The sequence below is a fragment of the Alosa pseudoharengus genome, unplaced genomic scaffold, assembly GCF_046254945.1.
Source record: "Alosa pseudoharengus isolate Yale_2024_CS ecotype anadromous, Long Island Sound unplaced genomic scaffold, YU_APseudo_1.1 YU_APseudo_1.1_scf_23, whole genome shotgun sequence".
NCBI classification, from domain to species: Eukaryota; Metazoa; Chordata; class Actinopteri; order Clupeiformes; family Clupeidae; genus Alosa; species Alosa pseudoharengus.
Genome location: NW_027468685.1, coordinates 21,683,958 through 21,709,138, shown reverse-complemented (window position 1 = coordinate 21,709,138; position 25,181 = coordinate 21,683,958). Strand labels below are relative to the sequence as shown.

Below are 25,181 nucleotides of genomic sequence, written 5' to 3'. Positions count from 1 at the left end.
TCTAGTCCTAGACTAAAAGTGTTTTTCAGTGCAGACTGACCCTATACAACATTGAGTTTATTTGTCTAATGACCTTTAAGATGGTCTGTACATTTTATCTGGAGTTCTGGTAATCATTTTTTTTCTTGAATTGAGCCCCTGTTGTGAGCAGAAGTTAGACATTACCATGCCATATTTTGACCTAATTTATACGGTTACTGTACGGTTATATGTAACATCTCCATATGCTTTTCTGTTCTGGTGCAGTGTCAGATTACGATTACTTCACTGTGGGCGGAGAGCAGGAAGTGGACCAGCAGGACTTTGACAAGTCCTCCACCATCCCGCGTAACAGCGACATAAGCCAGTCTTACCGACGCATGTTCCAGGCCAAGCGGCCGGCCTCCACTGCAGGGTTGCCGTCCAACGCCGGCCCGGTCATCCTCACACCGGGCGTGGCCACCATCCGCCGCACGCCCTCCTCCAAGCCCAACCTGCGTCGGCCGTCCGGTGGCGGCATCGGGCCCATCCCCATCCGCACGCCCATGGTGCCCGTCAAGACTCCCACCGTGCCCGAGTTCCCCGCCGGCCTGCCCTTCAGCGAGGAGAGCGAGACGTGTTCGCCCACCAGCCCCGCTGGGTCGCCCACCGCCACGGCCACCGGGGCAGCAAACACCAGCGGCAACAGCCCCATGTCTTCGCCACCAGCTCACACTCCAGGCGTGGAGCCCCACGGCGACGCTAACGCAGAGGAGGCCGACACGCAGAACGCCCAGGGAGACAACATGCTCCTGGCCATTCGCCGAGGGGTGAAGCTGAAGAAGACCACAACCAACGACCGGTCGGCCCCGCGCATCGCCTGAAACCCCATCCCACCTACTGCATAAGCGTGTAAGCAGTAAGGTGGAGAATAGGGGTCTAAGATGTAGCAAGAGTTTGTGTTGAGGTATAACATGACATTCGTGTCCATACCTGTAGCAGTAGGAAGGGAAATATGGGGTCAGGATGAGGTGTCCTCAGAAATATATGTAGGTCTCGGAGAATGGAGGGATTGGAGCATTTGATTTTAATATTTCCATGACTTTTCAGATTAGACGAAAAAAGGCTCTGTCTTTGTTTTGTACATAAATAATTCTAATTATATTTTGAAGTGTTATACAGTATGTTTATATGTTTCTTTTTTGTCATTGATGCTCCATTTGTAATCCCCATTTCTGAAAAAAAGGTGCCAAAAGCCTCAAAGCTGAGCGTTTTTCAATAGTTTCATTTCACTTAATAGGATTTATCTTTTCTGTGAAAATGCCAGAGATTATGAAAAAGTAAAGCAATGACAAGAGTTAGGGTGGACAATCTACTAGATAGAACTGTTAAAACTGAAAGAAAAGTGCACTAGAGAACAGCCAGAACTGCAATATGGCATCATCTCTTAAATATGTCCCTTATAAAACTAATTTGATACGTCCCAGTAGGTTAACGTGCATGCCCAATCTGAAAGTTTATTGTGACCAGTCTTTTCTGGACACATATTTTAATTGACTGTGCAGTGTCAGGCAGTATTGTAAATAGAACACACGGTCTAATTAGTCCAGAAAAACACATTTGTATGTTTCAACTGAAGTCTGGGTAAGACGCAAGAGTGTGTGAGTGTTTGGTGGAGATTGAGTATCCCTTTTTGCCCTTCATGTCCATCTTTGTATTCAGTACACTACACTTCACTGGAGTGATACACTTTGGCAAAAGCCAACGTGTAGATGAACCCAAGGACGTTTGAAAGACATTCACCCTATGGTCAAACATTTCTTTTAAGTTTTCAGAAAAGTCCTCTCTAAAAGTAAAAATATATACAGTATATGTTTTTTCTCACTGTGAGCTGAGCCCAAGACATGCTTATGGGCCTTAGGATTAGTCACACGTGTTCCAAGAATTTCTGTAGACAGTCAATGTCATGTCGCTTCCCAGGAACTCCTTTTGTAACTTTGTTACAATCATGGAGTCAGCAGTGATGCCGTACTCCCTTACTTCTGTTCACACTGGTGGTATACACATTTGGGTTTGGGGAGCTCCTTCAGTCGAAGCTTTGTGTTTTTAAATAATTCTTGATATATATTTTTGCCCTTAACTTATTTCAACACATGAAGACTCCTGCAAGATCAGGAGGTCTACAAAGAACCTACATTTCCCCAAGAACCACTGTAAATCCACCAAGTATTCAAAGCCATTACCTCATTGACGTAAGACTACAGCAGTCTAAAACAGTTTTCCCAAGGGAAGAGCTAGCTCAGCTACACTGTCGACATGAACTTTTCTCACAAAAGTATAAAGAAATGTATTTCTGCATGTTGCTTTCAGAGTATTAATGCGCATTACTTTAAAAAACAACTATTTATCCAAATAAATTCCCTCTTTCCCCCACTCACCACATCCCCATTTTAGAGCCGTTGAATATATTGTGCAGCGACTGAGGTCTGTGCTGTTGTCCCAGAAAAAGCAGACCTCTATAATGTGCGTAGAACAGAGTAGCTGATGCGACATGCATATGACGCTGACATTATTGACTGTCTGCACCTGTGTGATTTCCTGTCTTAATTACAACATAAGTGGTTTATTATAAATGTCAAACAACTCTAGCTGTAACTATGTGTTGTTTTCTTTTTTCCAGAGTACAGCTGTTTAGATAAGTTGCCAAAATGTTACCTTTGTAAAATAACCCAGATGTTCAAAACGCATAGGTTTGGTGTTTTTAACCCGTTGTTGAAAGCAGATGGTCAAACTTCAGGATTTCTTAGACACTGTTGCTAATGCTTGCTTCAGTACCATGTCTGTGTATGAAGAGTTGACTTTTTGTTTATGTTTTATATCCTGTCTCCTCTGACCTATCAAATACGGTTCCTGTTTATGTAGTTCTATCCCCTCTCTCTGTCAAACAGTTTTCAGCTTACAATAAAGGTGTTGAAAAGAAAACCTTTCGTATTACTACTACTACCCATGACCACAGTTATGTAGGATTTTACAATATACATTTATTTATAATTTCTTCAACTCATTCACCAGTCAACAGAAATAACAGGTGCGCTAACACAGGTTTCTACAGGTAAGTGGCGGTGTTCTCCCTCTGACCAAACTGGTAAATGACCATTACATTTGTTCAGGGCCAGTGTCATGGTTTGAAATGCATCCTAGTCTCGACATGCAATGGCAAAGTCACTGGCCAGCACCGATCTGCACTCTTACATTGGGCGCTCCCTGGGGCGGGTGACAAACTGCCACCACAGAGGGGGGAGGTCTCCCTCCTTCCTGGCTGGAGGAAGGGCCTCACTCTTGGGGCCATCGGCAGGGGTCTCGTCCTGCAGCTGCTGGACCTGAAGCACACAGAGAACACCTTTACTGTACAGCAGTACTGGAGGGTAATGTGTCAGAACAATGTTATCAGGCACAACACATTTTCCCTGTGCGTGTGATCTCTGGCAAGGTAATGGTGCCAAACTAAAACTCAAACAAAATGTTTAGTTCTAATTTGTCATTGCCTTTCAAGTGATAATGAGCAGTCGTGTGCCCTTACCTCTTTCTCCCATGACTGAGCACGGAGTTTCTTCCACTGCTCCCTCTTGGAGAAATAGTCAGGATACATAGCTTTTTCAGAGGGATGCCAATGGTCCAAGCACCATTCAGGGACCTGCAAAACCATGAAATGAAAGTTATACTATGCATTGAAGGTAAGGCCCCAACAATGTCTCGAGTGATTAACAGTTTAATTACCTTATAGCACTCATATCTCTCATAAGAAGTCCCTCCAGGAGAGTCTGGGAAGAGGTAGGGCTGAGGATGCTGGTTTGCCCAGAATTCCTCCTCTCCGGCTTTAAGCATCAAAGTGGCTTTAGCCATGTCCTTCTCACTCTTGCTGTCATCAAACCGTGCCCTCAGCAGACAAGCATAGAAGCGATATTTGTCCCTAAGACAGATGACGCATACATATTGTTAGGACACAATGTTACTGTTGAAGATAATTTCATTAAGACGCTAACTCGTTTATGTTTACTACAGTGTAAGTAACTAACAGTGTCACTAACAGAGATAGACACGTTTTCTGTAGATTTCACTAGTCCTTGAGCCAGAGGCGGTTGGTTGGTACCATCTGAGAGGAATGGGTCTCAGTGATTTTTGGCTAGGCGTGCCACCCTAGAGTTAATAAATAAATAAATGAATGCATTGCATTGCATTGGTAGTAGCTGTTTGCATTTTATCACTATATAATAACAAGTTACATTTTTATAGCGCCTTTATCAACACTCAAGGTCACTATACAGAAGTCAAAACAAAACAAAAAAAGAGAGGGGGGGGGGTGGCAAGTCTATGCAGTGGTGGAGGGTAAGTGTTCAAGAAACAGAAAGGTCTTGAGATTAGATTTGTAGAAAGGTTGGGAGGAGCAGTCACGGAGTAGTATTATATTCCATGGCAGACATGAAAAACAAAAAGAATACATTTGAACCTAACTTTATCCAGTGTTAAGGTTTATGTAGTTGAGATGTCTGTCAATAGATAATAGGCTAATTTATTTACACATACAATTTCAGAAAACGTGCAACACACACAAAAAAACATTGACTTCATGTAAATAGCTGTGCAAGTTTTGTGGGGATATCTATTAGTTAAGAAGTTTTTAGCCTCTTCACCTGAAATATCCCTGCATAGACATATAATGCACATAAATAGGGTGGTAAAACACAAACAGCTACCCAAATGCAATGCTGTCACATATTTCTAGGGAGGTAACATTATACCGTTATACATTCACTGTGAGACTTATTCCCCTCGAATGGTACCAATTGACCAAAGGAAGGACTATTGTTATTATGATCGGTTTACTTATTGAATCAGTGGTGATGGCATAAGACAAAAGTGATTCAAAGTATGAATGGTCGTGCGCCAGGTGTTTAAGTTTCAACGTAATGTATGACTGACCGATTGGCCTTTCGCTTGCAATTCGTACTGAGTTAGCAAACCTAGCTAGCAAGCTCGCAAACATTAACGTTACCAGCCCATGAAGGCCATTCAAGCGGAACCTTCTTGCTGGACGTTAACAAAACGCGTTACTTACCTAAACACACACCACGATTCGAGGTGCCTTAGAGACTTTTTGTAAAGTCTAAGCACCTTTTGTTGATGTGTAAGGTACGCAGCCATAGCTTCTGTCCCCTGTCACCTTCTCGACGACCAGAGAACGGAATTCTGGGATCATGGAGGATGTTTGCAACTTGTTAGTTCGTTTTGTTTGTAGTATTTGCGCAGCACAAAAATAAATGTGTTTTTTCCCCCAGCATAATCGAATTTGATTAATCGACATTTACTATTATTGACGTAATGTGGTCAGAGCCTGGATATACTGTCCATAGTTTAAGATATTTAAATAAATCCAGACTTAATCGTACGCATCTACTACAATAATTACGATTAGGGGAATTATGGGAGTTGCCAGGCTTGCATGTGGAGTGTGTTTCTACAGCCTGTCCAAAATTAATGCTACCGTCATGGCAAGTTTCAAATTCATTGGTAAGTAGATATGTTGGTGTGATGTTAAATAAGTGTGCTAAACAATTTTCGATAAACACATTTTAAATGCTCACAAATCCACATGCAATCGGCTCAGTGAATGTTGCAGCTGCTAACGTTAGCTAGAATGTCTGATGTGATTCCCATAGTTTACTCTTCACAACGACTTCCATTTACATTCATTTACCAGACACTTTTATCCCAAATGACTTACAGAAGAGTACATTCAAGCTACGGTTTAGAGGAGACCTTAGCGAGGAATTACTACTGCATTTCTGTCAATATCCATCACGTGTCTTTATCTTTTACAGATATTGGGATAAATTTGACAGATCCTATGTTTCGGGGAATCTACAGAGGAAACAAGAAACATGAAGGTATGCTGCTTCTATCTCTAACATGTTGTTCAGCAGCATGTTTCTGAATATCTGGATACCCCCGTGCTCACTTGCTGCTTATATTTGCAGATGACTTTGTCCAAATTATCGAAAGAGCAACCAGTGTTGGGGTGAAAAAGGTAATCTGAGACAGGGAATTAAAATGTATGCTGAATTAAGACAAGTGTATGTTACATAAAACACTAATGCAGCTGAATTTATTTTGTGCAGTTCATGATTACTGGAGGAAACCTTGAGGACAGCAAGGAGGCCCTCAAGATGGCAGAGTCCAGAGGTTTGATTTAGTTTCTCTGTATTGATTAGTGGTTCTGCCCTTACACACTTACTTAGAGAAAAGTCAGAATATGTGTCTGTTTGTAATGAATCCACTTTGCCTTATTGCTCCCTTTTCACTAAGTACCAATTCTCCAACTTTTGACCAGATGAATTTTACAGCACTGTAGGTTGTCATCCAACACGCTGTAGTGAGTTTGAGCAGAGCGGCCCAGATCAGTACTTTGGATCACTGAGGGAACTAGCAGTGTCAAACAAAAGCAAAGTGGTGGCTATCGGAGAATGTGGTCTTGGTGAGTAACAGTCTGATCCACTCTGTGTACTACTAACCCCATAGATTTTAGTTACCAGTATGTCTGTCAGCTATAATGTGCACAATACTTTCACCACCATTTTAGACCCATGTTTAGGTATGGATGAACTTTCAATCTGACTATGGATGTTACATCATTGACAGTGTTGGGAGTAATGCATTACAAAAGTAATGTAATTACTGTAATATATTGCTGATTGCGGTAACGCGGTAATGTAAGGCATTACAAAAAAAAGGGGTAATATTTTACTCGGTACAAACTTCAGTAATGCGCGTTACAATGCATTTTAACCAAAAATTAAGCAGTGCTTTGTTTTGATACTCGCAAACACCACCGCGAGAACAACAGAGGAGAAAAAATCCGCGCAAAAAAGTAGAACGTTATCTCCTGATACTGGTTGAAGATGACTGGTGCCATGCTAATCTTATTGATTCTTGATTAAACACAAACTTTTAAAAACATTAAAAACTAAAAAAAAAAAGCTAATTAAAAACTAGTGCATGTCAGCTTTGAGCTGTGAACTTGAATTCATAATTGAACCTAAAGAGAATAAAGGGATAGAAATGCAGAAAAAAGATTGTATAGCCTGGGTTCTCTCAATCTCCACCACGTAGTGCTAGAATGGAATTGGTGGGTCTTCAATAATTTGTTTTCCAAGCATTTACATGAAGCACATGATGCCGAGTTGACAAAAAAATAATCCAGTCAGATAGCTAGGTGGATACCAGGCTCATAATTCACTTTTATTTGCAAAACGAAATGTGAAGCAACATGTTATTGCATACTTTCCAAAGCAATGAAGGCTGCTTAAAACAACTTAACATTGTGCATATATTGTGCTATCAATGTAACTCAACAAACAATGCTTGTAAACAAGAGCTGGCAAAAAGGCAATATGAGAACATAAAGTTCAATGCTCTTAAAGTGACAGAGCACCATTTATAAGAAAACAGCATGAATGTTTAAAAACACACAGTAATGGTCTGTAAATAATAGGCCTTTTATTTTACTTTAGGTGTTTGAGTTATCATTTAAATGTCACTCACTCAAAACCACTCACTTAGGGCACCAAAATGGTCAGTAGGCCACCATCTTGACATGTCTTTATTAAAGGAACCATATGTAAGAAATGTATTTCAATTAATCATAAATGGCCCTGATATGTCACTAGACATTAAGAAATCATGCTATTTCAAATACTTATATCACTGACAACAGTAGTCTGGCCAGGATATTGTCATTTAAAAGTTGCAGCCCTCAACTGATGTTGATGTTGTCATGTTGTGTTTTGGCCTGATGCGCCACCCTCCACCTATCTAGTAATCACAAAGTCAGTAGTGTTTCGGCATCCGTGTTGCCAGCTCTGCCAGTCAGAGGGGAGGGGAAGGGGATACATCGCTCTACAGCAGGGGTCTCAAACTCAAATGAGCTGGGGGCCACTTCTGCCAATGTCTTCTTGTTGGAGGGCCACGTCAGTGTTAAAGAATAATACAAAAAAAGAATGGCTATTTCCTAAAATGCAATGTTTTTTTCAAATATTGTATTTCCAAACACAAAAACTACAAACAGAAAGTTTTATCTATTTTTAGACACCTGTGCTAGCAACCTTAGCTCATAAATAAAATAATGATTAAATAAATAATACAAATTATAAAAACAAACAAAAAAGCATAAAAACAAGTAGGCCTATGTGTGTGTTTCACACCAAATAAAAATATTTTCCTCTCATAACTATTTTAAACCTGGCAAACTAGGCGTCAGGGTTAAGAAAGCAACACCATTGGATTTTTATATCAAAATTTCAAAAGGCCATGGCTTGAAAGTGGTCAGAGATAAAGTCCTACTGTAAATGTACAAATCTTTGAGTATAAACAAAAGTTTATGAAGGGGGTAAATGTACCCATCTAATTTGCCACTGGATGGCAAGCACCTCAAATTATGCACATTTCAGTAAATACTGGATGAACATAGCAGGTTTACTTTCTTTTTTGTCATATTACCCACGTAACAAATTAACAGGAAAACACCTAAGATGTATACCAACAATAGTAAACTATTACCAAAGATCCTTGTGCTCCGCTTGAACCCTCTCTGCTATTACTGGCCTATAACCACAAGGCCTACTATAAAGTATCATGGTCAAATCAGTTCCTATATCGTGGGTGACTTTGTAGTTCTTCAGAGCCCTATTTCTACTACCCCTGCTGTCTGTACCACGTCCATTACGAACACCATCATCACTATTACCACTGCAACCTCCAAGCTATGTTGGGCAGAGGGCCAAAATAAGCATGGTATGCTAGTGGACACCGTGGTATACACGCAAAGACGCACCTCCATTCACGCACCTCCATTCAGAGTCAATTAGACGATCGATCATAATCTCCAAAAGGATATTCTCCTTCAGAATCAGAATAGGTGAATAACATAGCCTACCCAAGACTTCATCACACGTGAACGTTTTTCAACATTTGGTGTAGGCCTATGTCTGCTTCAATTTGTGCAAAACTATTGCATCGCTTCCGCGTCATTACAAATGCACGTCTTCGTGTTTCTCGCGTGTAATACAAGTATTTCCTGAAAACTTTGTGCAGCGATTTTGTTTTGAATCAAGCTCTGGATGTCTAGCAAATAGTGGAGGAGAGTACAAATGAGATTTGTCACCGTACTTGGATATATTGTCTATTTTAATCAGTATCGTTGTTTGTCGCAATTAAAAATACCCTCAAGGGCCCGATTACATTATTATTTTGACATAGGTCGCGGGCCGGAATTGGGCCGGACACGGGCCGGATTTGGCCCGCGGGCCGGGAGTTTGAGACCCCTGCTCTACAGTAGTTTGAAAGTGATTGCAGTACCAGTTTTGGCCACAATCTTACATACAGTTTCTTTAACCTTTGATTTACAATATAGTTTTAGCATTATGACACCCTCCGAATGCATGCCAAGTTTTGTGAACTTTCGTTCAATTTATGTGTACATTTAGTGACCGTACACCAACAAGGATTCCCGGGACACTGAAAGACCGGGGCACACGAAACTTGGTGGGCATGTAACCCCACATGGATAGCATGGAAACATCGTTTTTTGTTTTGATCTGTAGCCCCCGCCCCCCCAACCCCCCCCCACCCCCCGCTGTACTGGACCCCCCGAAAGGAGGGTAGGACAGACACAGTTTTCTGTGAATATCTTGAGAACCGCAGGGCCTAGGATGACCAATTTTTTCCGTATGTTTGCCTCCAGGGGTCATGTTAACCCATTCCATGTGCACACATGTGCATAAACAGATACACACACACACACACACATACATTCACAGTAATCATACGTATGACACATACTCACACAGTAGACATATGTACGCATGCATTCACATGCACAAACACACATACGCAGGCAAACACACAAGCATGCACACACACACACACACACCCACACACATAAACATAAACGTGTACACGCACACATGCACACAATTCAAGAATTTCTCAGAATTATGAACAGGCAAGATGGGGGTGGGGTTGTATAAAATGAATTTTACATGTGAAATCTATGAACTAATCATGTTTTGGTACTTGTTGTCTAGCAGATACCAGTGAGAATTGAGTGTGGATAATGCATAAGACAGTTAGAATCATATAGGCCTTTCAGCGTGATTTATTTTTGTGGAAAAAATGTGCTGGATTGGGCGGCGGTCATATTTTGTACCGCTCTGCGGTACATCTAGTATTATAATGTAACAAATTACTTTGAAATGACAGTAATAAGTAATGCATAATACATTTCGATTTTGAAGTAACTTGCCCAACACTGATCATTGATATATTGATATATATTTTCCACAGATTTTGATAGGCTGGAATTCTGCCCAAAAGAAACACAACTTATGTAAGCTATTTGTAATATACTTCTAAGCACACAGTGTGACCTTACAGGTATGCTACAGAAACATTCAAATCCCCTAATATGCGCCCTTGATTTGGCAGATACTTTGAGAAGCAGTTTGATTTGGCTGAAGAAACCAAACTGCCCATGTTCCTCCACTGTAGAAACTCACATAAGGAATTTATTGGTATTACCATTACACTACTTGGTTATTACTATGACACTACTTTCTCTTTGATTTTTGATGGGTGCAGAGAGTTGATCTATACCCTCCCCTTTTCGCAGAAATCATGAAGCGAAACAGGGACAGATGTGTTGGAGGTGTGGTAAGAAAATATCCATATTATCTTTCTGTGCTATTGAATCCTACTCCTTCATGCTCAGACTTTGTATTGTTTTTCACCATTGTAGGTGCATTCTTTTGATGGAACCAAGGAGGATGCAGCGGCCCTCATCGACTTAGATTTATATATTGGTATTAATGGCTGGTGAGAGTTGTTCTCTTTTCATAGATAATTTTATTATATTTAGGCATGACTTTATCTAAAAGCTACCTGGACTTTCTATTTCAGTTCTCTGAAAACAGAAGCAAATGTGGAAGCTATGAAGTCCATCCCCTCTGAAAGGCTGATGATCGAAACAGGTTTTTACAAAAGAGTTTTTTTTCTTACAAAAGAATTGAATTTAGTTAAAAATATCAGTCTGAGGCTGATTCTTGTTTTCCTCTGTAGGCTGCCTACAGTAGACTAGTTAATGCAATAACTGTGATTTTATATTACTTATCAATTTTTGTTCAAATCAAAATATTGTTCCATCAATTGAAGAACTGAGTTAACTGAGTAAACTCTGTTATCCTTTTCCTCAAAACAAAGTGCTTCTGTTTTCCTAGTCATTTAACAAATTTAGTATGAACAATCTAATTTTATGTGGTGATGGATTTCTTCCCTCTTGCAGATGCTCCGTGGTGTGGTGTGAAAAACACGCATGCGGGTGCAAAGCACATCAAAACTACTTTTCCCACCAAGAAGAAATGGGAAGCTGGGCATTGCCTTAAGGACCGTAATGAGCCATGCCATATAATGTAAGTCAAATTTAGTTTCTAGGTAGGTAAAGTTACAGAAATTAAAGAGAATGTTGCTGTGAAAAAAGTTTGTGTGTGTTCCTAGACAGGCTTCGTTTTAGCATTAATTCATCCCATTTGTCAATAATTTAGAATAAGACTTATTCCACCTCTTTTTCAGACAAGTTCTAGAGATCATGGCTGCAGCAAGGAATGAGGACCCTTTGGAGCTGGCTAATACTGTTTACAACAACACAATGAAAGTCTTCTTTACAGGGAGCTAATGACGTTCACAATGTCTTACAGTGAATTAATTCACAAATGTATCACATTGATTCCAGTCTATTTGTTTTCAGTAAGAAAATGCTTCTGAAGCACAAAAATCTAAATAAATATGGTGCAATATGGTGGTATTGTATATGAGAAACCCTGATTCTTGATGATTGTATTTATGTAATCCAATGAAACATTGTTATTACTAAAATAATAAGTCATGAATAACAACATCTAACAATATACTATATTTAGACATTAGCGGAAGTCTAACGTGCAGAAGTTAGGGGTGGAAGAAAATTCTCTAGGCATAGGCTTATACATGCCACTTAATATTCCACACATAATGCTTATCTACATGGACATGCAAACATGACCACATTTCTATAGAGATGTTCAACCTGCAGATTAACATAATCTGAGTGAAAACATGGTCACTGTAATCCTATAATATGGACCATTTATTATCATGAACACTATTTTAACCATCCGAGATGACATTTACTTGTCCAAAGGCAGATTAGAAATCCCCAGACCTAAATACAACATAAAAGTTAATCACTATCTTTATCTCATTCCTAAACTGTGGAATGTGGAACTTAAAGCAGGGGGTCAAACTAATTTTCATCCTGGGCCACATCAGCATTGTGGTTGTCCTCAAAGGGCCGGTTGTAACTCAAAGACTGCAAATGTGTCATAATATGTAGAATGTTATTGCACAATTCCCTATGCATTCTAATATTATTGATTACCAACAAATTAGCTTTCAGAATCAGAACCTTTGAAAGTAGAATTACCAACTATTACAGCAAGCAGATATTCAAGTGTACGACTATTGTACAGTTTATTTATTTATTTTAAATGAGTTTGGTAACAAAAACATATGCTTGTGCATAAATGTATACGCATGTACATAAATGTATGGTACTCACATTTCTCTGTGTTATTAGAAGATCATTTCAACAATTTTCAAGTGAATAACAAACTAGGCTACTCTCAAGCTCTCACATAAAATGATGTGGCGGACTGCATCGGCCCACGGGCCTTGAGTGTGACTTAAAGCCTGATTTGTGGAATGTGAATTTCACTGATGGGGTTGGAGAACAACAGTTTTACCATTGAGGTGGGCCAGAAGAGATGTCAGCACAAGAGAGACCTCTCAAAAGAAAGTAGACAGATACACACAAATGCAGATACAAATGGACCTGACTTAGCTTTATGCTACGTCATTGACACATTGTGTTATACAAATATACATACTATACACAAATAAACACACAGACTGTACACCAGTGAATTTCAAAATATTTTTCATTTTCAATATACTGTAGTAAACGACTTTTCAAAATGGTGCCTGTGGTCAGTCAAAATTCATCCTCTGTCTCAGAAGTAGTATTGACAACCAAAAGAGTGAGGGGATAACAATGTCAGGCCATTATAAAAATGTCCCACCCAAAGTTACTTCCTTTACATCACCTCTAGTAAAAACTTAGCTGTTAAGTGTATAAGACATTGACTACACAGCCCCCCCCCCCAAATAACAAAGTGCATGTCAAAAGTTGCATGGCCACACCAGACACCAGGGCCACACCTTACGTCGAAATCTACGTCACGTAGAATTCAAAAGCGCCACTTACTGCCGCGTTCATGGGGATCCGGTAAAATAACGTGTCCGAAGTAGTAACAAGCGACGGTCTCTTGAAAACCAAAGTTATTGGAATATCCTTTTCGAAAGACTTGGTCCCTCTGGGACAGCGGCCTGTGCCATGGCGTCAACTAACGTCCGAATCGGTCAACAGGCCTTGGCCGTACTGGATGTGGCACTCCGCGTACCGTGCATCTTTATTATCGACTCCGTTTTTAATTCTTACCATGATCCTGGGACTGGATGGGCCGGGACAGCTGGGAGGGTTTTAATAAGAGTTTTTGGTAAGATACTAAAACGTCATTTTTGTTAAACCATTGACCAATGGCATAAAACTAACTATCGGGAGCTAGCTGACAATGTTATTCTTCCTTTACTGGATGCTTGCTAACATTAGCTTCATAGCATTAGCCCCTAACGTTAGTCAGTCGCAACACCTGTCAAAATGAGCTTCGGCCTTCACTCCCTCCAAAGCCGTTAGTTGGCCAAGCTATTATGTGAAAAGCATAAGTTGGAAAGCAACACAGGTAACGTTAGCCTTGCAGTGAACTAACGCTGGGGGGAATGTTTCGATAAGAAGCCTGTTAATCAACTTGTGTAACTAAAAAGTATTAGCCAACCAGGTAACGTTGACAGGTCATCACAATTCACGAAGTTTACTGTAACGTTAAATGTTCTATCTGGACAAAAGAGGCCTTTGGATATGAATGTGAAACACTCAAATCACTCATCTTTGTTGTAATTAATTGTTATATGTGAGGACTATAGTTGTGAAATGTTTAATAGTTAATGTTGTATTAAGTATATGCATCTGAAAAGTTGTATTAACATTGGTAAAATATATTAAATAAACAATAAGCTACATATTGTGTAAAAATGATATAGCATGTATCATCCACACACACATGTATGTATTATATAGAGATGTGCGTATCAATTTGTCTAGTTAAAGTAAATATGCTGCCCCTCAGTCTAACTACATTAAAATGTGCTTTCCCCCCCAGGTATTTTGGTATCCAGCGTGGTGCTGGTCCTCTCCCAGAAGGCCCTGTTCAAGTTTTATACTCTGTTCTTCGCCGTGATGCTGGGCGCTGTGGCTGTCATGATCAACTACTATGCCACATCACACATAGACTTCTACAGTGCCTACTACAAAGCGGCATTGGGCTTCCGGCTGCTTCCACGCAACGGCCCCACGCTCTGGCTGGGTATGGCGGTTGTGCAGCTGCTCTTCAGCCTGGGCTATGTGGTGCTGCTCAACGTCCAGTCCACGTTTGCAGTGCTGGTGTTCCTGGACATCATGATCCCGCTGTGGGGTCTGATTATCGAGCTGCCGGTGGACGTGCGGCAGCTGGTGGCCGTGGCCTCGGGCTTCATGCTGGCGCTCAACACGGCTGCCTGCTTGCTGCTCAAGCTCAAGTGGTTGTACTACTCGTGCCGCTACGTTTACCTGCTGCTGCGCCACATGTACCGCATCTACGGCGTGCAACTGCTGCTGGAGGACACCTGGAAGCGCATCCGCTTCCGGGACGTATTGCGGGTCTTCTGGCTGACGCGCATGACCGCCCAGGCGGTCATCCTAGTCTACGTGGTGAAGGTGGTGCGCCACGAGAGTGGCCAACAGGCCACGCTGACATGGGATGTGTGCTGGGACCTCTTCAGCAACCTGATCATCAGCGGCTGTGACTCCACACTCACCGTGCTGGGCATGAGCGCCGTCATCTCCTCGATGGCACACTACCTGGGCCTGAGCATCCTGGCCTTCATCGGCTCCACCGAGGAGGAGGACAAGCGGCTGGGCTTTGTGGCGCCCGTGCTCTTCTTCTTCCTGGCGCTGCAGACGGGCCTGAGTGGCCTGGACCCCGAGGAGCGCCTGGTGCGGCTCAGCCGCAACATGTGCCTGCTGCTGACGGCCATCCTGCACTTCATCCACGGCATGACGGACCCCGTGCTCATGTCGCTCAGCGCCTCGCACGTACTGTCCGTGCGACGCCACCTGCCCGTCCTGCTGGTGTCCCTGGCGCTCTTTGTGCTGCCGGTGGCCCTCAGCTATGCGCTTTGGCACCACTACGCCCTGAACACGTGGCTGTTCGCCGTGACAGCCTTCTGTGTGGAGCTGTGCCTCAAGGTGATGGTGTCGCTGACGGTGTACACGCTCTTCATGGTGGACGGCTATCACAACGTCCTGTGGCAGCGGCTGGACGACTACGTCTACTACGTGCGGACCACGGGCAACATCATCGAGTTCATCTTTGGCGTCATCATGTTCGGCAACGGCGTCTACACCATGATGTTCGAGTCGGGGAGCAAGATCCGCGCCTGCATGATGTGCTTGCACGCCTATTTCAACATCTATGCAGTGGTGGAGGGGAAGTGTTCCAGAAACAGAAAGGTCTTGAGATGAGATTTGTAGAAAGATCACGGTCAGTCACGGAGGGGTAATAGTATTATATTCCTTGGCAGGCATTAAAAACAAAAAGAATACATTTGAACCTGACTTTATCCAGTGTTAAGGTTTATGTAGTTGAGATGTCTGTCAATAGATAATGGCTCATTTATTTACACATACAATTTCAGAAAACGTGCAACACGTTTTGTGGGGATATCTATAACTCTTCACCTGAAATATCCCTACATAGACATATAATGCACATAAATAGGGTGATAAAACACAAGCAGCTACCCAAATGCAATGCTGTCACATACTTCTAGGGTGGTAACATTATACCGTTATAATGTTATACATTCACTATGAGACTTATTCCCCGCCAATGGTACTTGTTATTATGATCGACCCTCTCGACGACGAGAGAACGGAATTCTGGGATCATGAAGGATGTTTGCAACTTGTTAATTCGTTTTGTTTGTAGTATTTGCGCAGCAAAAAAATAAATGTGTTTTTTATTTTTTATTTCAGCATAATCGAATTTGATTAATCGACATTTACTATTATTGACGTAATGTGGTCAGAGCCTGGATATACTGTCCATAGTTTAAGATATTTAAATAAATCAAGACTTAATCGTACGCATCTACTACAATAATTACGATTTGGGGAATTATGGGAGTTGCCAGGCTTGCATGTGGAGTGTGTTTCTACAGCCTGTCAAATTAATGCTACCGTCATGGCAAGTTTCAAATTCATTGGTAAGTAGATATGTTGGTGTGATGTTAACTAAGTGTTCTAAACAATTTTCGATAAACACATTTTAAATGCTCACAAATCCACATGCAATCGGCTCAGTGAATGTTGCAGCTGCCAACGTTAGCTAGAATGTCTGATGTGATTCCCATAGTTTTTACTCTTCACGACTTCCATTTACATTAATTTAGACACTTTTATCCCAAATGACTTACAGAAGAGTACATTCAAGCTACGGTTTAGAGGAGACCTTGGCGAGGAATTACTACTGCATTTCTGTCAATATCCATCACGTGTCTTTATCTTTTACAGATATTGGGATAAATTTGATAGATCCCATGTTTTGGGGAATCTACAGAGGAAACAAGAAACATGAAGGTATGCTGCTTCTATCTGTAACATGTTGTTCAGCAGCATGTTTCTGAATATCTGGATACCCCCGTGCTCACTTGCTTCTTATATTTGCAGATGACTTTGATCACATTATTGAAAGAGCAACCAGTGTTTGGGTGAATATGGTAATCTGAGACAGGAAATTAAAATGTATGCTGAATTAAGACAAGTGTAGGTTACATAAAACACTAATGCTGCTGAATTTATTTTGTGCAGTTCATGATTACTGGAGGAAACCTTGAGGACAGCAAGGAGGCCCTCAAGATGGCAGAGTCCAGAGGTTTGATTTAGTTTCTTATAGTCTGTATTGATTAGTGGTTCTGCCCTTACACACTTACTTAGAGAAAAGTCACAAAATATGTGTCTGTTTGAAATTAATCCAGTTTGCCTTATTGCTCCCTTTTCACTAAGTACCAATTCTCCAACTTTTGACCAGATGAATTTTACAGCACTGTAGGTTGTCATCCAACACGCTGTAGTGAGCTTGAGCAGAACGGCCCAGATCAGTACTTTGGATCACTGAGGGAACTAGCAGTGTCAAACAAAAGCAAAGTGGTGGCTATCGGAGAATGTGGTCTTGGTGAGCAACAGTCTGATCCACTCTGTGTACTAGTTACCAGTATGTCTGTAAGCTATAATGTGCACAATACTTTTACCACCATTTTAGACCAATGTTTAGGTATGGGTGAACTTTCAATCTGACTATGGATGCTACATCATTGATATATTGATATATATTTTCCACAGATTTCGATAGGCTGGAATTCTGCCCAAAAGAAACACAACTTATGTAAGCTATTTATAATATATTTCTAAGCACACAGTGTGACCTTACAGGTATTCTACAGAAACATTCAGATCCCCTAATATGCTTCCTTGATTTGGCAGATACTTTGAGAAGCAGTTTGATTTGGCTGAAGAAACCAAACTGCCCATGTTCCTCCACTGTAGAAACTCACATAAGGAATTTATTGGTATTACCATTACACTACTTAGTTATTACTATGACACTACTCTCTCTTTGATTTTTGATGGGTGCAGAGAGTTGATCTCTACCCTCCCCTTTTTGCAGAAATCATGAAGCGAAACAGGGACAGATGTGTTGGAGGTGTGGTAAGAAATTATCCATATATGCTATGTTTCTGTGCTATTGAATCCTCCTCCTTCATGCCCAGACTCTGTATTGTTTTTTCACCATTGTAGGTGCATTCTTTTGATGGAACCAAAGAGGATGCAGCGGCCCTCATCGACTTAGATTTATACATTGGTATTAACTCATTGAGTGCCAAAATGCGTTGAGTGCCAAAAACGTAATATTAAGTTTTTAGCTTTTTTTTTTTTAAATTACGAAACTAGACACACCTTATATGTGATTTTGGGAAGTCTGTGATGAATGGAAATGAAATATATGACGATCGAAAACTCATGAAAACGCACAATCTGGACATTTTATCTGGACATTTTATCATAACTCGGTTGCCACTTTGGGTCGAATCAGTGACGCATGCACGTCATCTCAAAACCAGGCCATTTTCGTGGGTCTATCACTAGGTGGCAGTCTCGCCAGGTCTCGATGATCACTTCCCGGAAAGTTTACAGGCAACACTTAATATTTCATGAAAGACATTATATCTCCATTTCTAGAAAAAAACTAACCTGGGTGTTCCCATGCTGCCTTGCGCGCGATTTGATTCACGCTGCTAAGGCAGCCTGGAAACTACCGCCCTAATTTTTGCCTCAGATAGGGAACCAATCACAGAACAGGGGGGAAAGCAAGACGATGATGAGCTATGCACAGACGCATTTGATAGACATCCGTGGCACCCAATAAAGGGATCTGGGCATTTTTTTTCAAATACGAGAAAATGAACGTTTGGTTCCCAGACCACGTCTCATTGAGAAGTGGTGGCGCTAGCCAGGCTAGAAAAAAACAGTGATTTTGATGAAAACTAGCCACTGTTTAGCTTGGGATTTCTCAGGAACAGAGGCGTGTAGAAATACACGGTTTGCTCCCACTGAGAGGGTTACAGAGATTGAAGAGAATGTTGCTGTGAAAAAAGTTTGTGTGTGTTCCTAGACAGGCCTCTTTTTAGCATTAATTCATCCCATTTGTCAATAATTTAAAATAAGACTTATTCCACCTCTTTTTCAGACAAGTTCTAGAGATCATGGCTGCAGGAAGGAATGAGGACCCATTGGAGCTGGCTAATACTGTTTACAACAACACAATGAAAGTCTTCTTTACAGGGAGCTAATGATGTTCACAATGTCTTACCACATTGATTCCAGTCTATTTGTTTTCAGTAAGAAAATGCTTCTGAAGCACAAAAGTCTAAATAAATATGGTGCAATATGGTGGTATTGTATATGAGAAACCCTGATTCTTGATGATTGTATTTATGTAATCCAATAAAACATTGTTTTACTAAAATAATAAGTCATGAATAACAACATCTAACAATATACTGTATTTACACATTAGCGGAAGTCTAACATGCAGAAGTTAGGAGTGGAAGAAAATTCTCTAGGCATAGGCTTGTACATGCCACTTAATATTCCACACATAATGCTTATCTACATGGACATTTATCATGCAAACATGACCACATTTCTATAGAGATGTTCAACCTGCAGATTAACATAATCTGAGTAAAAACATGGTCACTGTAATCCTATAATATGGACCATTGCATAATACATAGTTCATTAACATGAACACTATTTTAACCATCCGAGATGACATTTACTTGTCCGAAGGCAGATGAGAAATCTCCAGACCTAAATACAACATAAAAGTTAATCACTATCTTTATCTCATTCCTAAACTGTGGAATGTGGAATTTAAAGCAGGGGGTCAAACTTATTTTCATCCTGAGCCACATCAGCATTATGGTTGTCCTCAAAGGGCCGGTTGTAACTCAAAGACTGTAAATGTGTCATAATATGTATAATATTATTACACAATTGCCTCTGTTTTCTAATATTATTGATTACCAACAAATGAACTAGCTTTCAGAATCAGAACCTTTGAAAGTAGAATTACCAACTATTACAGCAAGCAGATATTCAAGTGTACAACTATTGTACAGTTTATTTATTTATCTTAAATGAGTTTGGTAACAAAAACATATGCTTGTGCATAAATGTATACACATATACATAAATGTAAAAATATACTGTATGTGGGTACTCACATTTCTCTGTTATTAGAAGATCATTTCTCAGATTAAGAAACCCTCATCATTACTCCATTAAAGACAACAATTTTTAAGTGAATAACAAACTAGGCTACTCTCAAGCTCTCGTGGGACACATAAAATGATGTGGCGGGTCGCATCGGCCCACGAGCCTTGAGTGTAACATGTGACTTAAAGCCTGATTTGTGGAATGTGAATTTCATTGATGGGGTTGGAGAACAACAGTTTTACCATTGAGGTGGGCCAGAAGAGATGTCAGCACAGGAGAGACCTCTCAAAAGAAAGTAGACAGATACACACAAATGCAGATACAAATGGACCTGACGTAGCTTTATGCTACTTCATTGACACATTGTGTTATACAAATATACATACTATACACAAATAAACACACAGACTGTACACCAGTGAATTTCAATATACTTTTCATTTTCAATATACTGTAGTAAACGACTTTTCAAAATGGTGCCTGTGGTCAGTCAAAATTCATCCTCTGTCTCAGAAGTAGTATTGACAACCAAAAGAGCGAGGGGATAACAATGTCAGGCCATTTATAAAAATGTCCCACCCAAAGTTACTTCCTTTACATCACCTCTAGTAAAAACTTAACTGTTAAGTGTATAACACCATTATTGACTACACATCCCCACCCCAATCCCATAACATCAGCCCCCCCAAATAACAAAGTGCATGTCAAAAGTTGCATGGCCACACCAGACACCAGGGCCACACCTTACGTCGAAATATACGTCACGTAGAATTCAAAAGCTCCACTTACTTCCGCGTTCTTCGCATAGCAACAGGAGGAAAGCGAAGATGGCGGATCATGGGGATCCGGTAAAATAACGTGTCCGAAGTAGTAACAAGCGACGGTCTCTTGAAAACCGAAGTTATTGGAATATCCTTTTCGAAAGACTTAGTCCCTCTGGGACAGCGGCCTGTGCCATGGCGTCAACTAACGTCCGAATCGGTCAACAGGCCTTGGCCGTACTGGATGTGGCACTCCGCGTACCGTGCATCTTTATTATCGACGCCATTTTTAATTCTTACCATGATCCTGGGACTGGATGGGCCGGGACAGCTGGGAGGGTTTTAATAAGAGTTTTTGGTAAGATACTAAAACGTCATTTTTGTTCAACCATTGACCAATGGCATAAAACTAACTATCGAGAGCTAGCTGACAATGTTATTCTTCCTTTACTGGATGCTTGCTAACATTAGCTTCATAGCATTAGCCCCTAACGTTAGTCAGTCGCGACACCTGTCAAAATGAGCTTCGGCCTTCACTCCCTCCAAAGCCGATTTGCTAGCGATAACAACCTTGCCCTTGTTTTCCAGGCTAATTAAAACCAGTTTTCCTCTCAGTTGGCCAAGCTATTATGTGGTTGGAAAGTAACACAGGTAACGTTAGCCAGTGAACTAACGCTGGGAGGAATGTTTCGATAAGTAGCCTGTAAATCAACTTGTGTAGCTGCTAACTAAAAAGTATTAGCCAACCAGGTAAGGTTTACTGTAACGTTACAGTTAAATGTTCTATCTGGACAACAGAGGCCTTTGGATATGAATGTGAAACACTCAAATCACTCATCTTTGTTGTAATTAATTGTTATATGTGAGGACTATTAGTGGTGAAATGTTTAATTGTTAATGTTGTATTAAGTATATGCATCTGAAAAGTTGTATGAACATTGGTAAAAATATTAAATAAACAATAATAAGCTACATATTGTGTAAAAATGATATAGCATGTATCATTCACACATACATGTATGTATAGAGATGTGCGTATCAATTTATCTAGTTAAAGTAAATATGCTGCCCCTCAGTCTAACTTAAACATTAAAATGTGCTTTCCCCCCCAGGTATTTTGGTATCCAGCGTGGTGCTGGTCCTCTCCCAGAAGGCCCTGTTCAAGTTTTATACACTGTTCTTCGCCGTGATGCTGGGCGCTGTGGCTGTCATGATCAACTACTATGCCACGTCACACATAGACTTCTACAGTGCCTACTACAAAGCGGCATTGGGCTTCCGGCTGCTTCCACGCAACGGCCCCACGCTCTGGCTGGGTATGGCGGTTGTGCAGCTGCTCTTCGGCCTGGGCTACGTGGTGCTGCTCAACGTCCAGTCCACGTTTGCAGCGCTGGTGTTCCTGGACATCATGATCCCGCTGTGGGGTCTGATTATCGAGCTGCCGGTGGACGTGCGGCAGCTGGTGGCCGTGGCCTCGGGCTTCGTGCTGGCGCTCAACACGGCTGCCTGCTTGCTGCTCAAACTCAAGTGGTTCTACTACTCGTGCCGCTATGTTTACCTGCTGCTGCGCCACATGTACCGCATCTACGGCGTGCAACTGCTGCTGGAGGACACCTGGAAGCGCATCCGCTTCCCGGACGTACTGCGGGTCTTCTGGCTGACGCGTATGACCGCCCAGGCGGTCATCCTGGTCTACGTGGTGAAGGTGGTGCGCCACGAGAGTGGCCAACAGGCCACGCTGACATGGGATGTGTGCTGGGACCTCTTCAGCAACCTGATCATCAGCGGCTGTGACTCCACACTCACCGTGCTGGGCATGAGCGCCGTCATCTCCTCGATGGCACACTACCTGGGCCTGAGCATCCTGGCCTTCATCGGCTCCACCGAGGAGGAGGACAAGCGGCTGGGCTTCGTGGCGCCTGTGCTCTTCTTCATCCTGGCGCTGCAGACGGGCCTGAGTGGCCTGGACCCCGAGGAGCGCCTGGTGCGGCTCAGCCGCAACATGTGCCTGCTGCTGACGGCCATCCTGCACTTCATCCACGGCATGACGGACCCCGTGCTCATGTCGCTCAGCGCCTCGCACGTACTGTCCGTGCGACGCCACCTGCCCGTCCTGCTGGTGTCCCTGGCGCTCTTTGTGCTGCCGGTGGCCCTCAGCTATGCCCTTTGGCACCACTACGTCCTGAACACGTGGCTGTTCGCCGTGACAGCCTTCTGTGTGGAGCTGTGCCTCAAGGTGGTGGTGTCGCTGACGGTGTACACGCTCTTCATGGTGGACGGCTATCACAACGTCCTGTGGGAGCGGCTGGACGACTATGTCTACTACGTGCGGTCCACGGGCAACGTCATCGAGTTCATCTTTGGCGTCATCATGTTCGGCAACGGCGCCTACACCATGATGTTCGAGTCGGGGAGCAAGATCCGCGCCTGCATGATGTGCTTGCATGCCTACTTCAACATCTACCTGCAAGCCAGGAACGGCTGGAAGACCTTCATCAACCGCCGCACAGCGGTCAAAAAGATCAACTCTCTGCCAGAGGTCAAGGGTTCCCAGCTGGACGACATTGAGGACGTGTGCGCCATCTGCTACCAAGAGTTCGCCACCTCGGCACGCATCACGCCCTGCCACCACTACTTCCACGCGCTCTGCTTGCGCAAGTGGCTCTACATCCAGGACACCTGCCCCATGTGCCACCAAAAAGTCTACATCGAGGACGAGGCGCGAGACAGGGCGGCGTTCTCCAACAACAATGGCTATGCAGACCCCGGGGGGGACCCGGACGAGTTTGCAGCCCCGGGCAGGGCAGAGGGGGCAGCAGCCGCAGCAGGTGGGGCAGATCCTGACAATGAGCTGCTGGAAGACAATGACAGTATAGAATACGACGAAGATGAGTGGGGCACACTAAACGGAGGCACACCCATAGAGGAGGACTACATTAATGATGATACAGATTCCAATGGCGATTGATTTATGAATAGTAGGCTATGAAAATATATTTTAAATATATATATATATATATATATATTTAAGTTACCATCTTAATTTTTGTCAACATCAGGGATGTCATTTATTTGTCTCCTTTTAGTTTTGTTTTGTTTGTGTTTGTTTCTCAAAGGGCTTGTGGAGGTTTATGGTGTGAGTGCCTATACGAAGTGGGTGGAGGCTTTGAGTTCAGCGAGAGACGCACATTCCTTTTCTACTTCTCCTTCCTCTTAGGGATGCCATGGGGGTTTGTGTGTGTGTGTGTGTGTGTGTGTTTGTGTGTGCTTTGGGTCTGTCCATGACTCAAAGGGAGATGGAGATCAACAACAGAACGAGAGGTCTGATTAAACGTGACATGCTACTGTAATCACTGATATACCTCTGTCATTACTACTGGTCTCTTGTGTGACCTTGCTTAAATCTGTGTACATTGTTGTACATGTAATTAAAAAAAAACATACTCTTTCCCTTGGAAAAGAGGAGGCTGTATTACAATGGATGTTTTTCAAAAGCCACTGGACTTTTGGCTGTTGGAGTGAGAAAAACTGCAGCCTCCACGCTGCATTGTTTGACTCAGACCATATCTGTGTTAAAGCATCAATCTCTGCATTTCAACTGGACAGTTCCATCAGTGATCTGTTAAAGGCAACCACTGCTATTTTATTGTTTCATTTGCAATCATTCATTTTTGGTTTCCATTTAGAATTTGGCACATTGGCTGACTGAGGGAGAGCAAGACATGCAAGATGCTATTTAAAAAATAATAATAATTTAATGCAACAGGCAGAGAAACTGGTGAATTAATGGTGAAAAATTATGTGTGTGCTGATCTAGGTTATTCTAATCAGGAAGTGAAAATAATTTGATTTATTCTGTGGAATAGTTGTGCTTTCACTTTCTGTCAATGAAGGAATTTTATGATTCATCCTTATTTTTTTTTTTGCTTTTGAAAAGGTGCAAATGTTCATTTTGCCTTTTGCTTTAAAGATGATGTAAATAAAAAAATAATCTTTAATAGTGATCTGGTTGTTTTGTTGTTGATTTTAAAGCTGCAATTTGGTTTTGTTTTGGGGAAATCCTTCATCGTTTTAATTCTATTGGCACATGGTTTCCCAATAACCCTATTGCATTCCTAGCATTCTTCTTTGGTGTCTTACCCAATGTCGCCCAATATGAAAAGAAAAATGTCACCCAATTGACTGAAGAAATTGAATCAGTAGGAACAATAAGGCACACATATTTTGAGATATTTCTCTCGGTCTGTTATTTTCATTTTTAGAGAGTGTACATTAGATTTGGATATTTCTTTGAAAACTGTTCAGACACTAGACGCTTCACAGGA

General features: G+C 41.9%; 6 protein-coding genes across 15 annotated transcripts in view; 5 read left to right on the top strand and 1 right to left on the bottom strand.

Annotated features, from left to right (window-relative positions):
- LOC143140896 (protein MTSS 1-like) overlaps positions 1–1,293 on the top strand; it is a 38,945-nt gene extending 37,652 nt beyond the window's left edge. For all 3 annotated transcript variants that reach the window (XM_076302041.1, XM_076302040.1, XM_076302039.1), the window contains one exon: positions 247–1,293. In XM_076302041.1, coding sequence (XP_076158156.1) covers positions 247–842 — 596 coding nt within the window. In that variant the 3' untranslated portion in view covers positions 843–1,293. The remainder of the gene's footprint in view (positions 1–246) is intronic.
- A 1,681-nt stretch (positions 1,294–2,974) lies between these two features.
- ndufb9 (NADH:ubiquinone oxidoreductase subunit B9) lies at positions 2,975–5,218 on the bottom strand. Its single transcript, XM_076302042.1, has 4 exons — positions 5,075–5,218; positions 3,736–3,928; positions 3,539–3,652; positions 2,975–3,338 (listed from the first exon to the last, which is right to left on the bottom strand). Exons 1-4 carry the CDS (start codon positions 5,158–5,160, stop codon positions 3,207–3,209), a joined length of 525 nt encoding a protein of 174 aa, XP_076158157.1. The 5' UTR covers positions 5,161–5,218; the 3' UTR covers positions 2,975–3,206.
- A 164-nt stretch (positions 5,219–5,382) lies between these two features.
- LOC143140895 (deoxyribonuclease TATDN1-like) lies at positions 5,383–11,883 on the top strand. 2 transcript variants are annotated; one of them, XM_076302037.1, is made up of 12 exons: positions 5,383–5,526; positions 5,838–5,903; positions 5,994–6,043; positions 6,135–6,198; positions 6,347–6,490; positions 10,357–10,399; positions 10,498–10,583; positions 10,682–10,722; positions 10,808–10,884; positions 10,969–11,039; positions 11,351–11,477; positions 11,638–11,883. In XM_076302037.1, the coding sequence occupies exons 1-12, from the start codon at positions 5,439–5,441 to the stop codon at positions 11,738–11,740; spliced, it is 960 nt and encodes a 319-aa protein (XP_076158152.1). In that variant the 5' UTR covers positions 5,383–5,438; the 3' UTR covers positions 11,741–11,883. The 2 variants fall into 2 exon arrangements, with proteins under 2 accessions (XP_076158152.1, XP_076158153.1); XM_076302038.1 differs by lacking the exons at positions 5,383–5,526; positions 5,838–5,903 and having other exon boundaries at positions 5,988–6,043; positions 6,360–6,490.
- Positions 11,884–13,285: 1,402 nt separating this feature from the next.
- Positions 13,286–15,778, top strand: LOC143140892 (E3 ubiquitin-protein ligase RNF139-like). The gene is made up of 2 exons (XM_076302029.1): positions 13,286–13,658; positions 14,379–15,778. Exons 1-2 carry the CDS (start codon positions 13,496–13,498, stop codon positions 15,776–15,778), a joined length of 1,563 nt encoding a protein of 520 aa, XP_076158144.1. The 5' UTR covers positions 13,286–13,495.
- Positions 15,677–19,337, top strand: LOC143140893 (deoxyribonuclease TATDN1-like). Of its 6 annotated transcripts, none has more exons than XM_076302034.1 (9): positions 15,677–15,797; positions 16,829–16,894; positions 16,985–17,034; positions 17,126–17,189; positions 17,346–17,489; positions 17,657–17,699; positions 17,798–17,883; positions 17,982–18,022; positions 19,062–19,337. In XM_076302034.1, exons 2-9 carry the CDS (start codon positions 16,855–16,857, stop codon positions 19,095–19,097), a joined length of 504 nt encoding a protein of 167 aa, XP_076158149.1. In that variant the 5' UTR covers positions 15,677–15,797; positions 16,829–16,854; the 3' UTR covers positions 19,098–19,337. The 6 variants fall into 6 exon arrangements, with proteins under 6 accessions (XP_076158149.1, XP_076158150.1, XP_076158148.1 ...); XM_076302035.1 differs by having other exon boundaries at positions 15,750–15,812; XM_076302033.1 differs by lacking the exon at positions 15,677–15,797 and adding an exon at positions 16,429–16,521.
- A 1,556-nt stretch (positions 19,338–20,893) lies between these two features.
- On the top strand, positions 20,894–24,860 carry rnf139 (ring finger protein 139). 2 transcript variants are annotated; one of them, XM_076302028.1, is made up of 3 exons: positions 20,894–21,214; positions 21,969–23,834; positions 23,943–24,860. In XM_076302028.1, the coding sequence occupies exons 1-2, from the start codon at positions 21,052–21,054 to the stop codon at positions 23,822–23,824; spliced, it is 2,019 nt and encodes a 672-aa protein (XP_076158143.1). In that variant the 5' UTR covers positions 20,894–21,051; the 3' UTR covers positions 23,825–23,834; positions 23,943–24,860. The 2 variants fall into 2 exon arrangements, with proteins under 2 accessions (XP_076158143.1, XP_076158142.1); XM_076302027.1 differs by having other exon boundaries at positions 21,969–24,860.
- Positions 24,861–25,181: the final 321 nt, after the last annotated feature.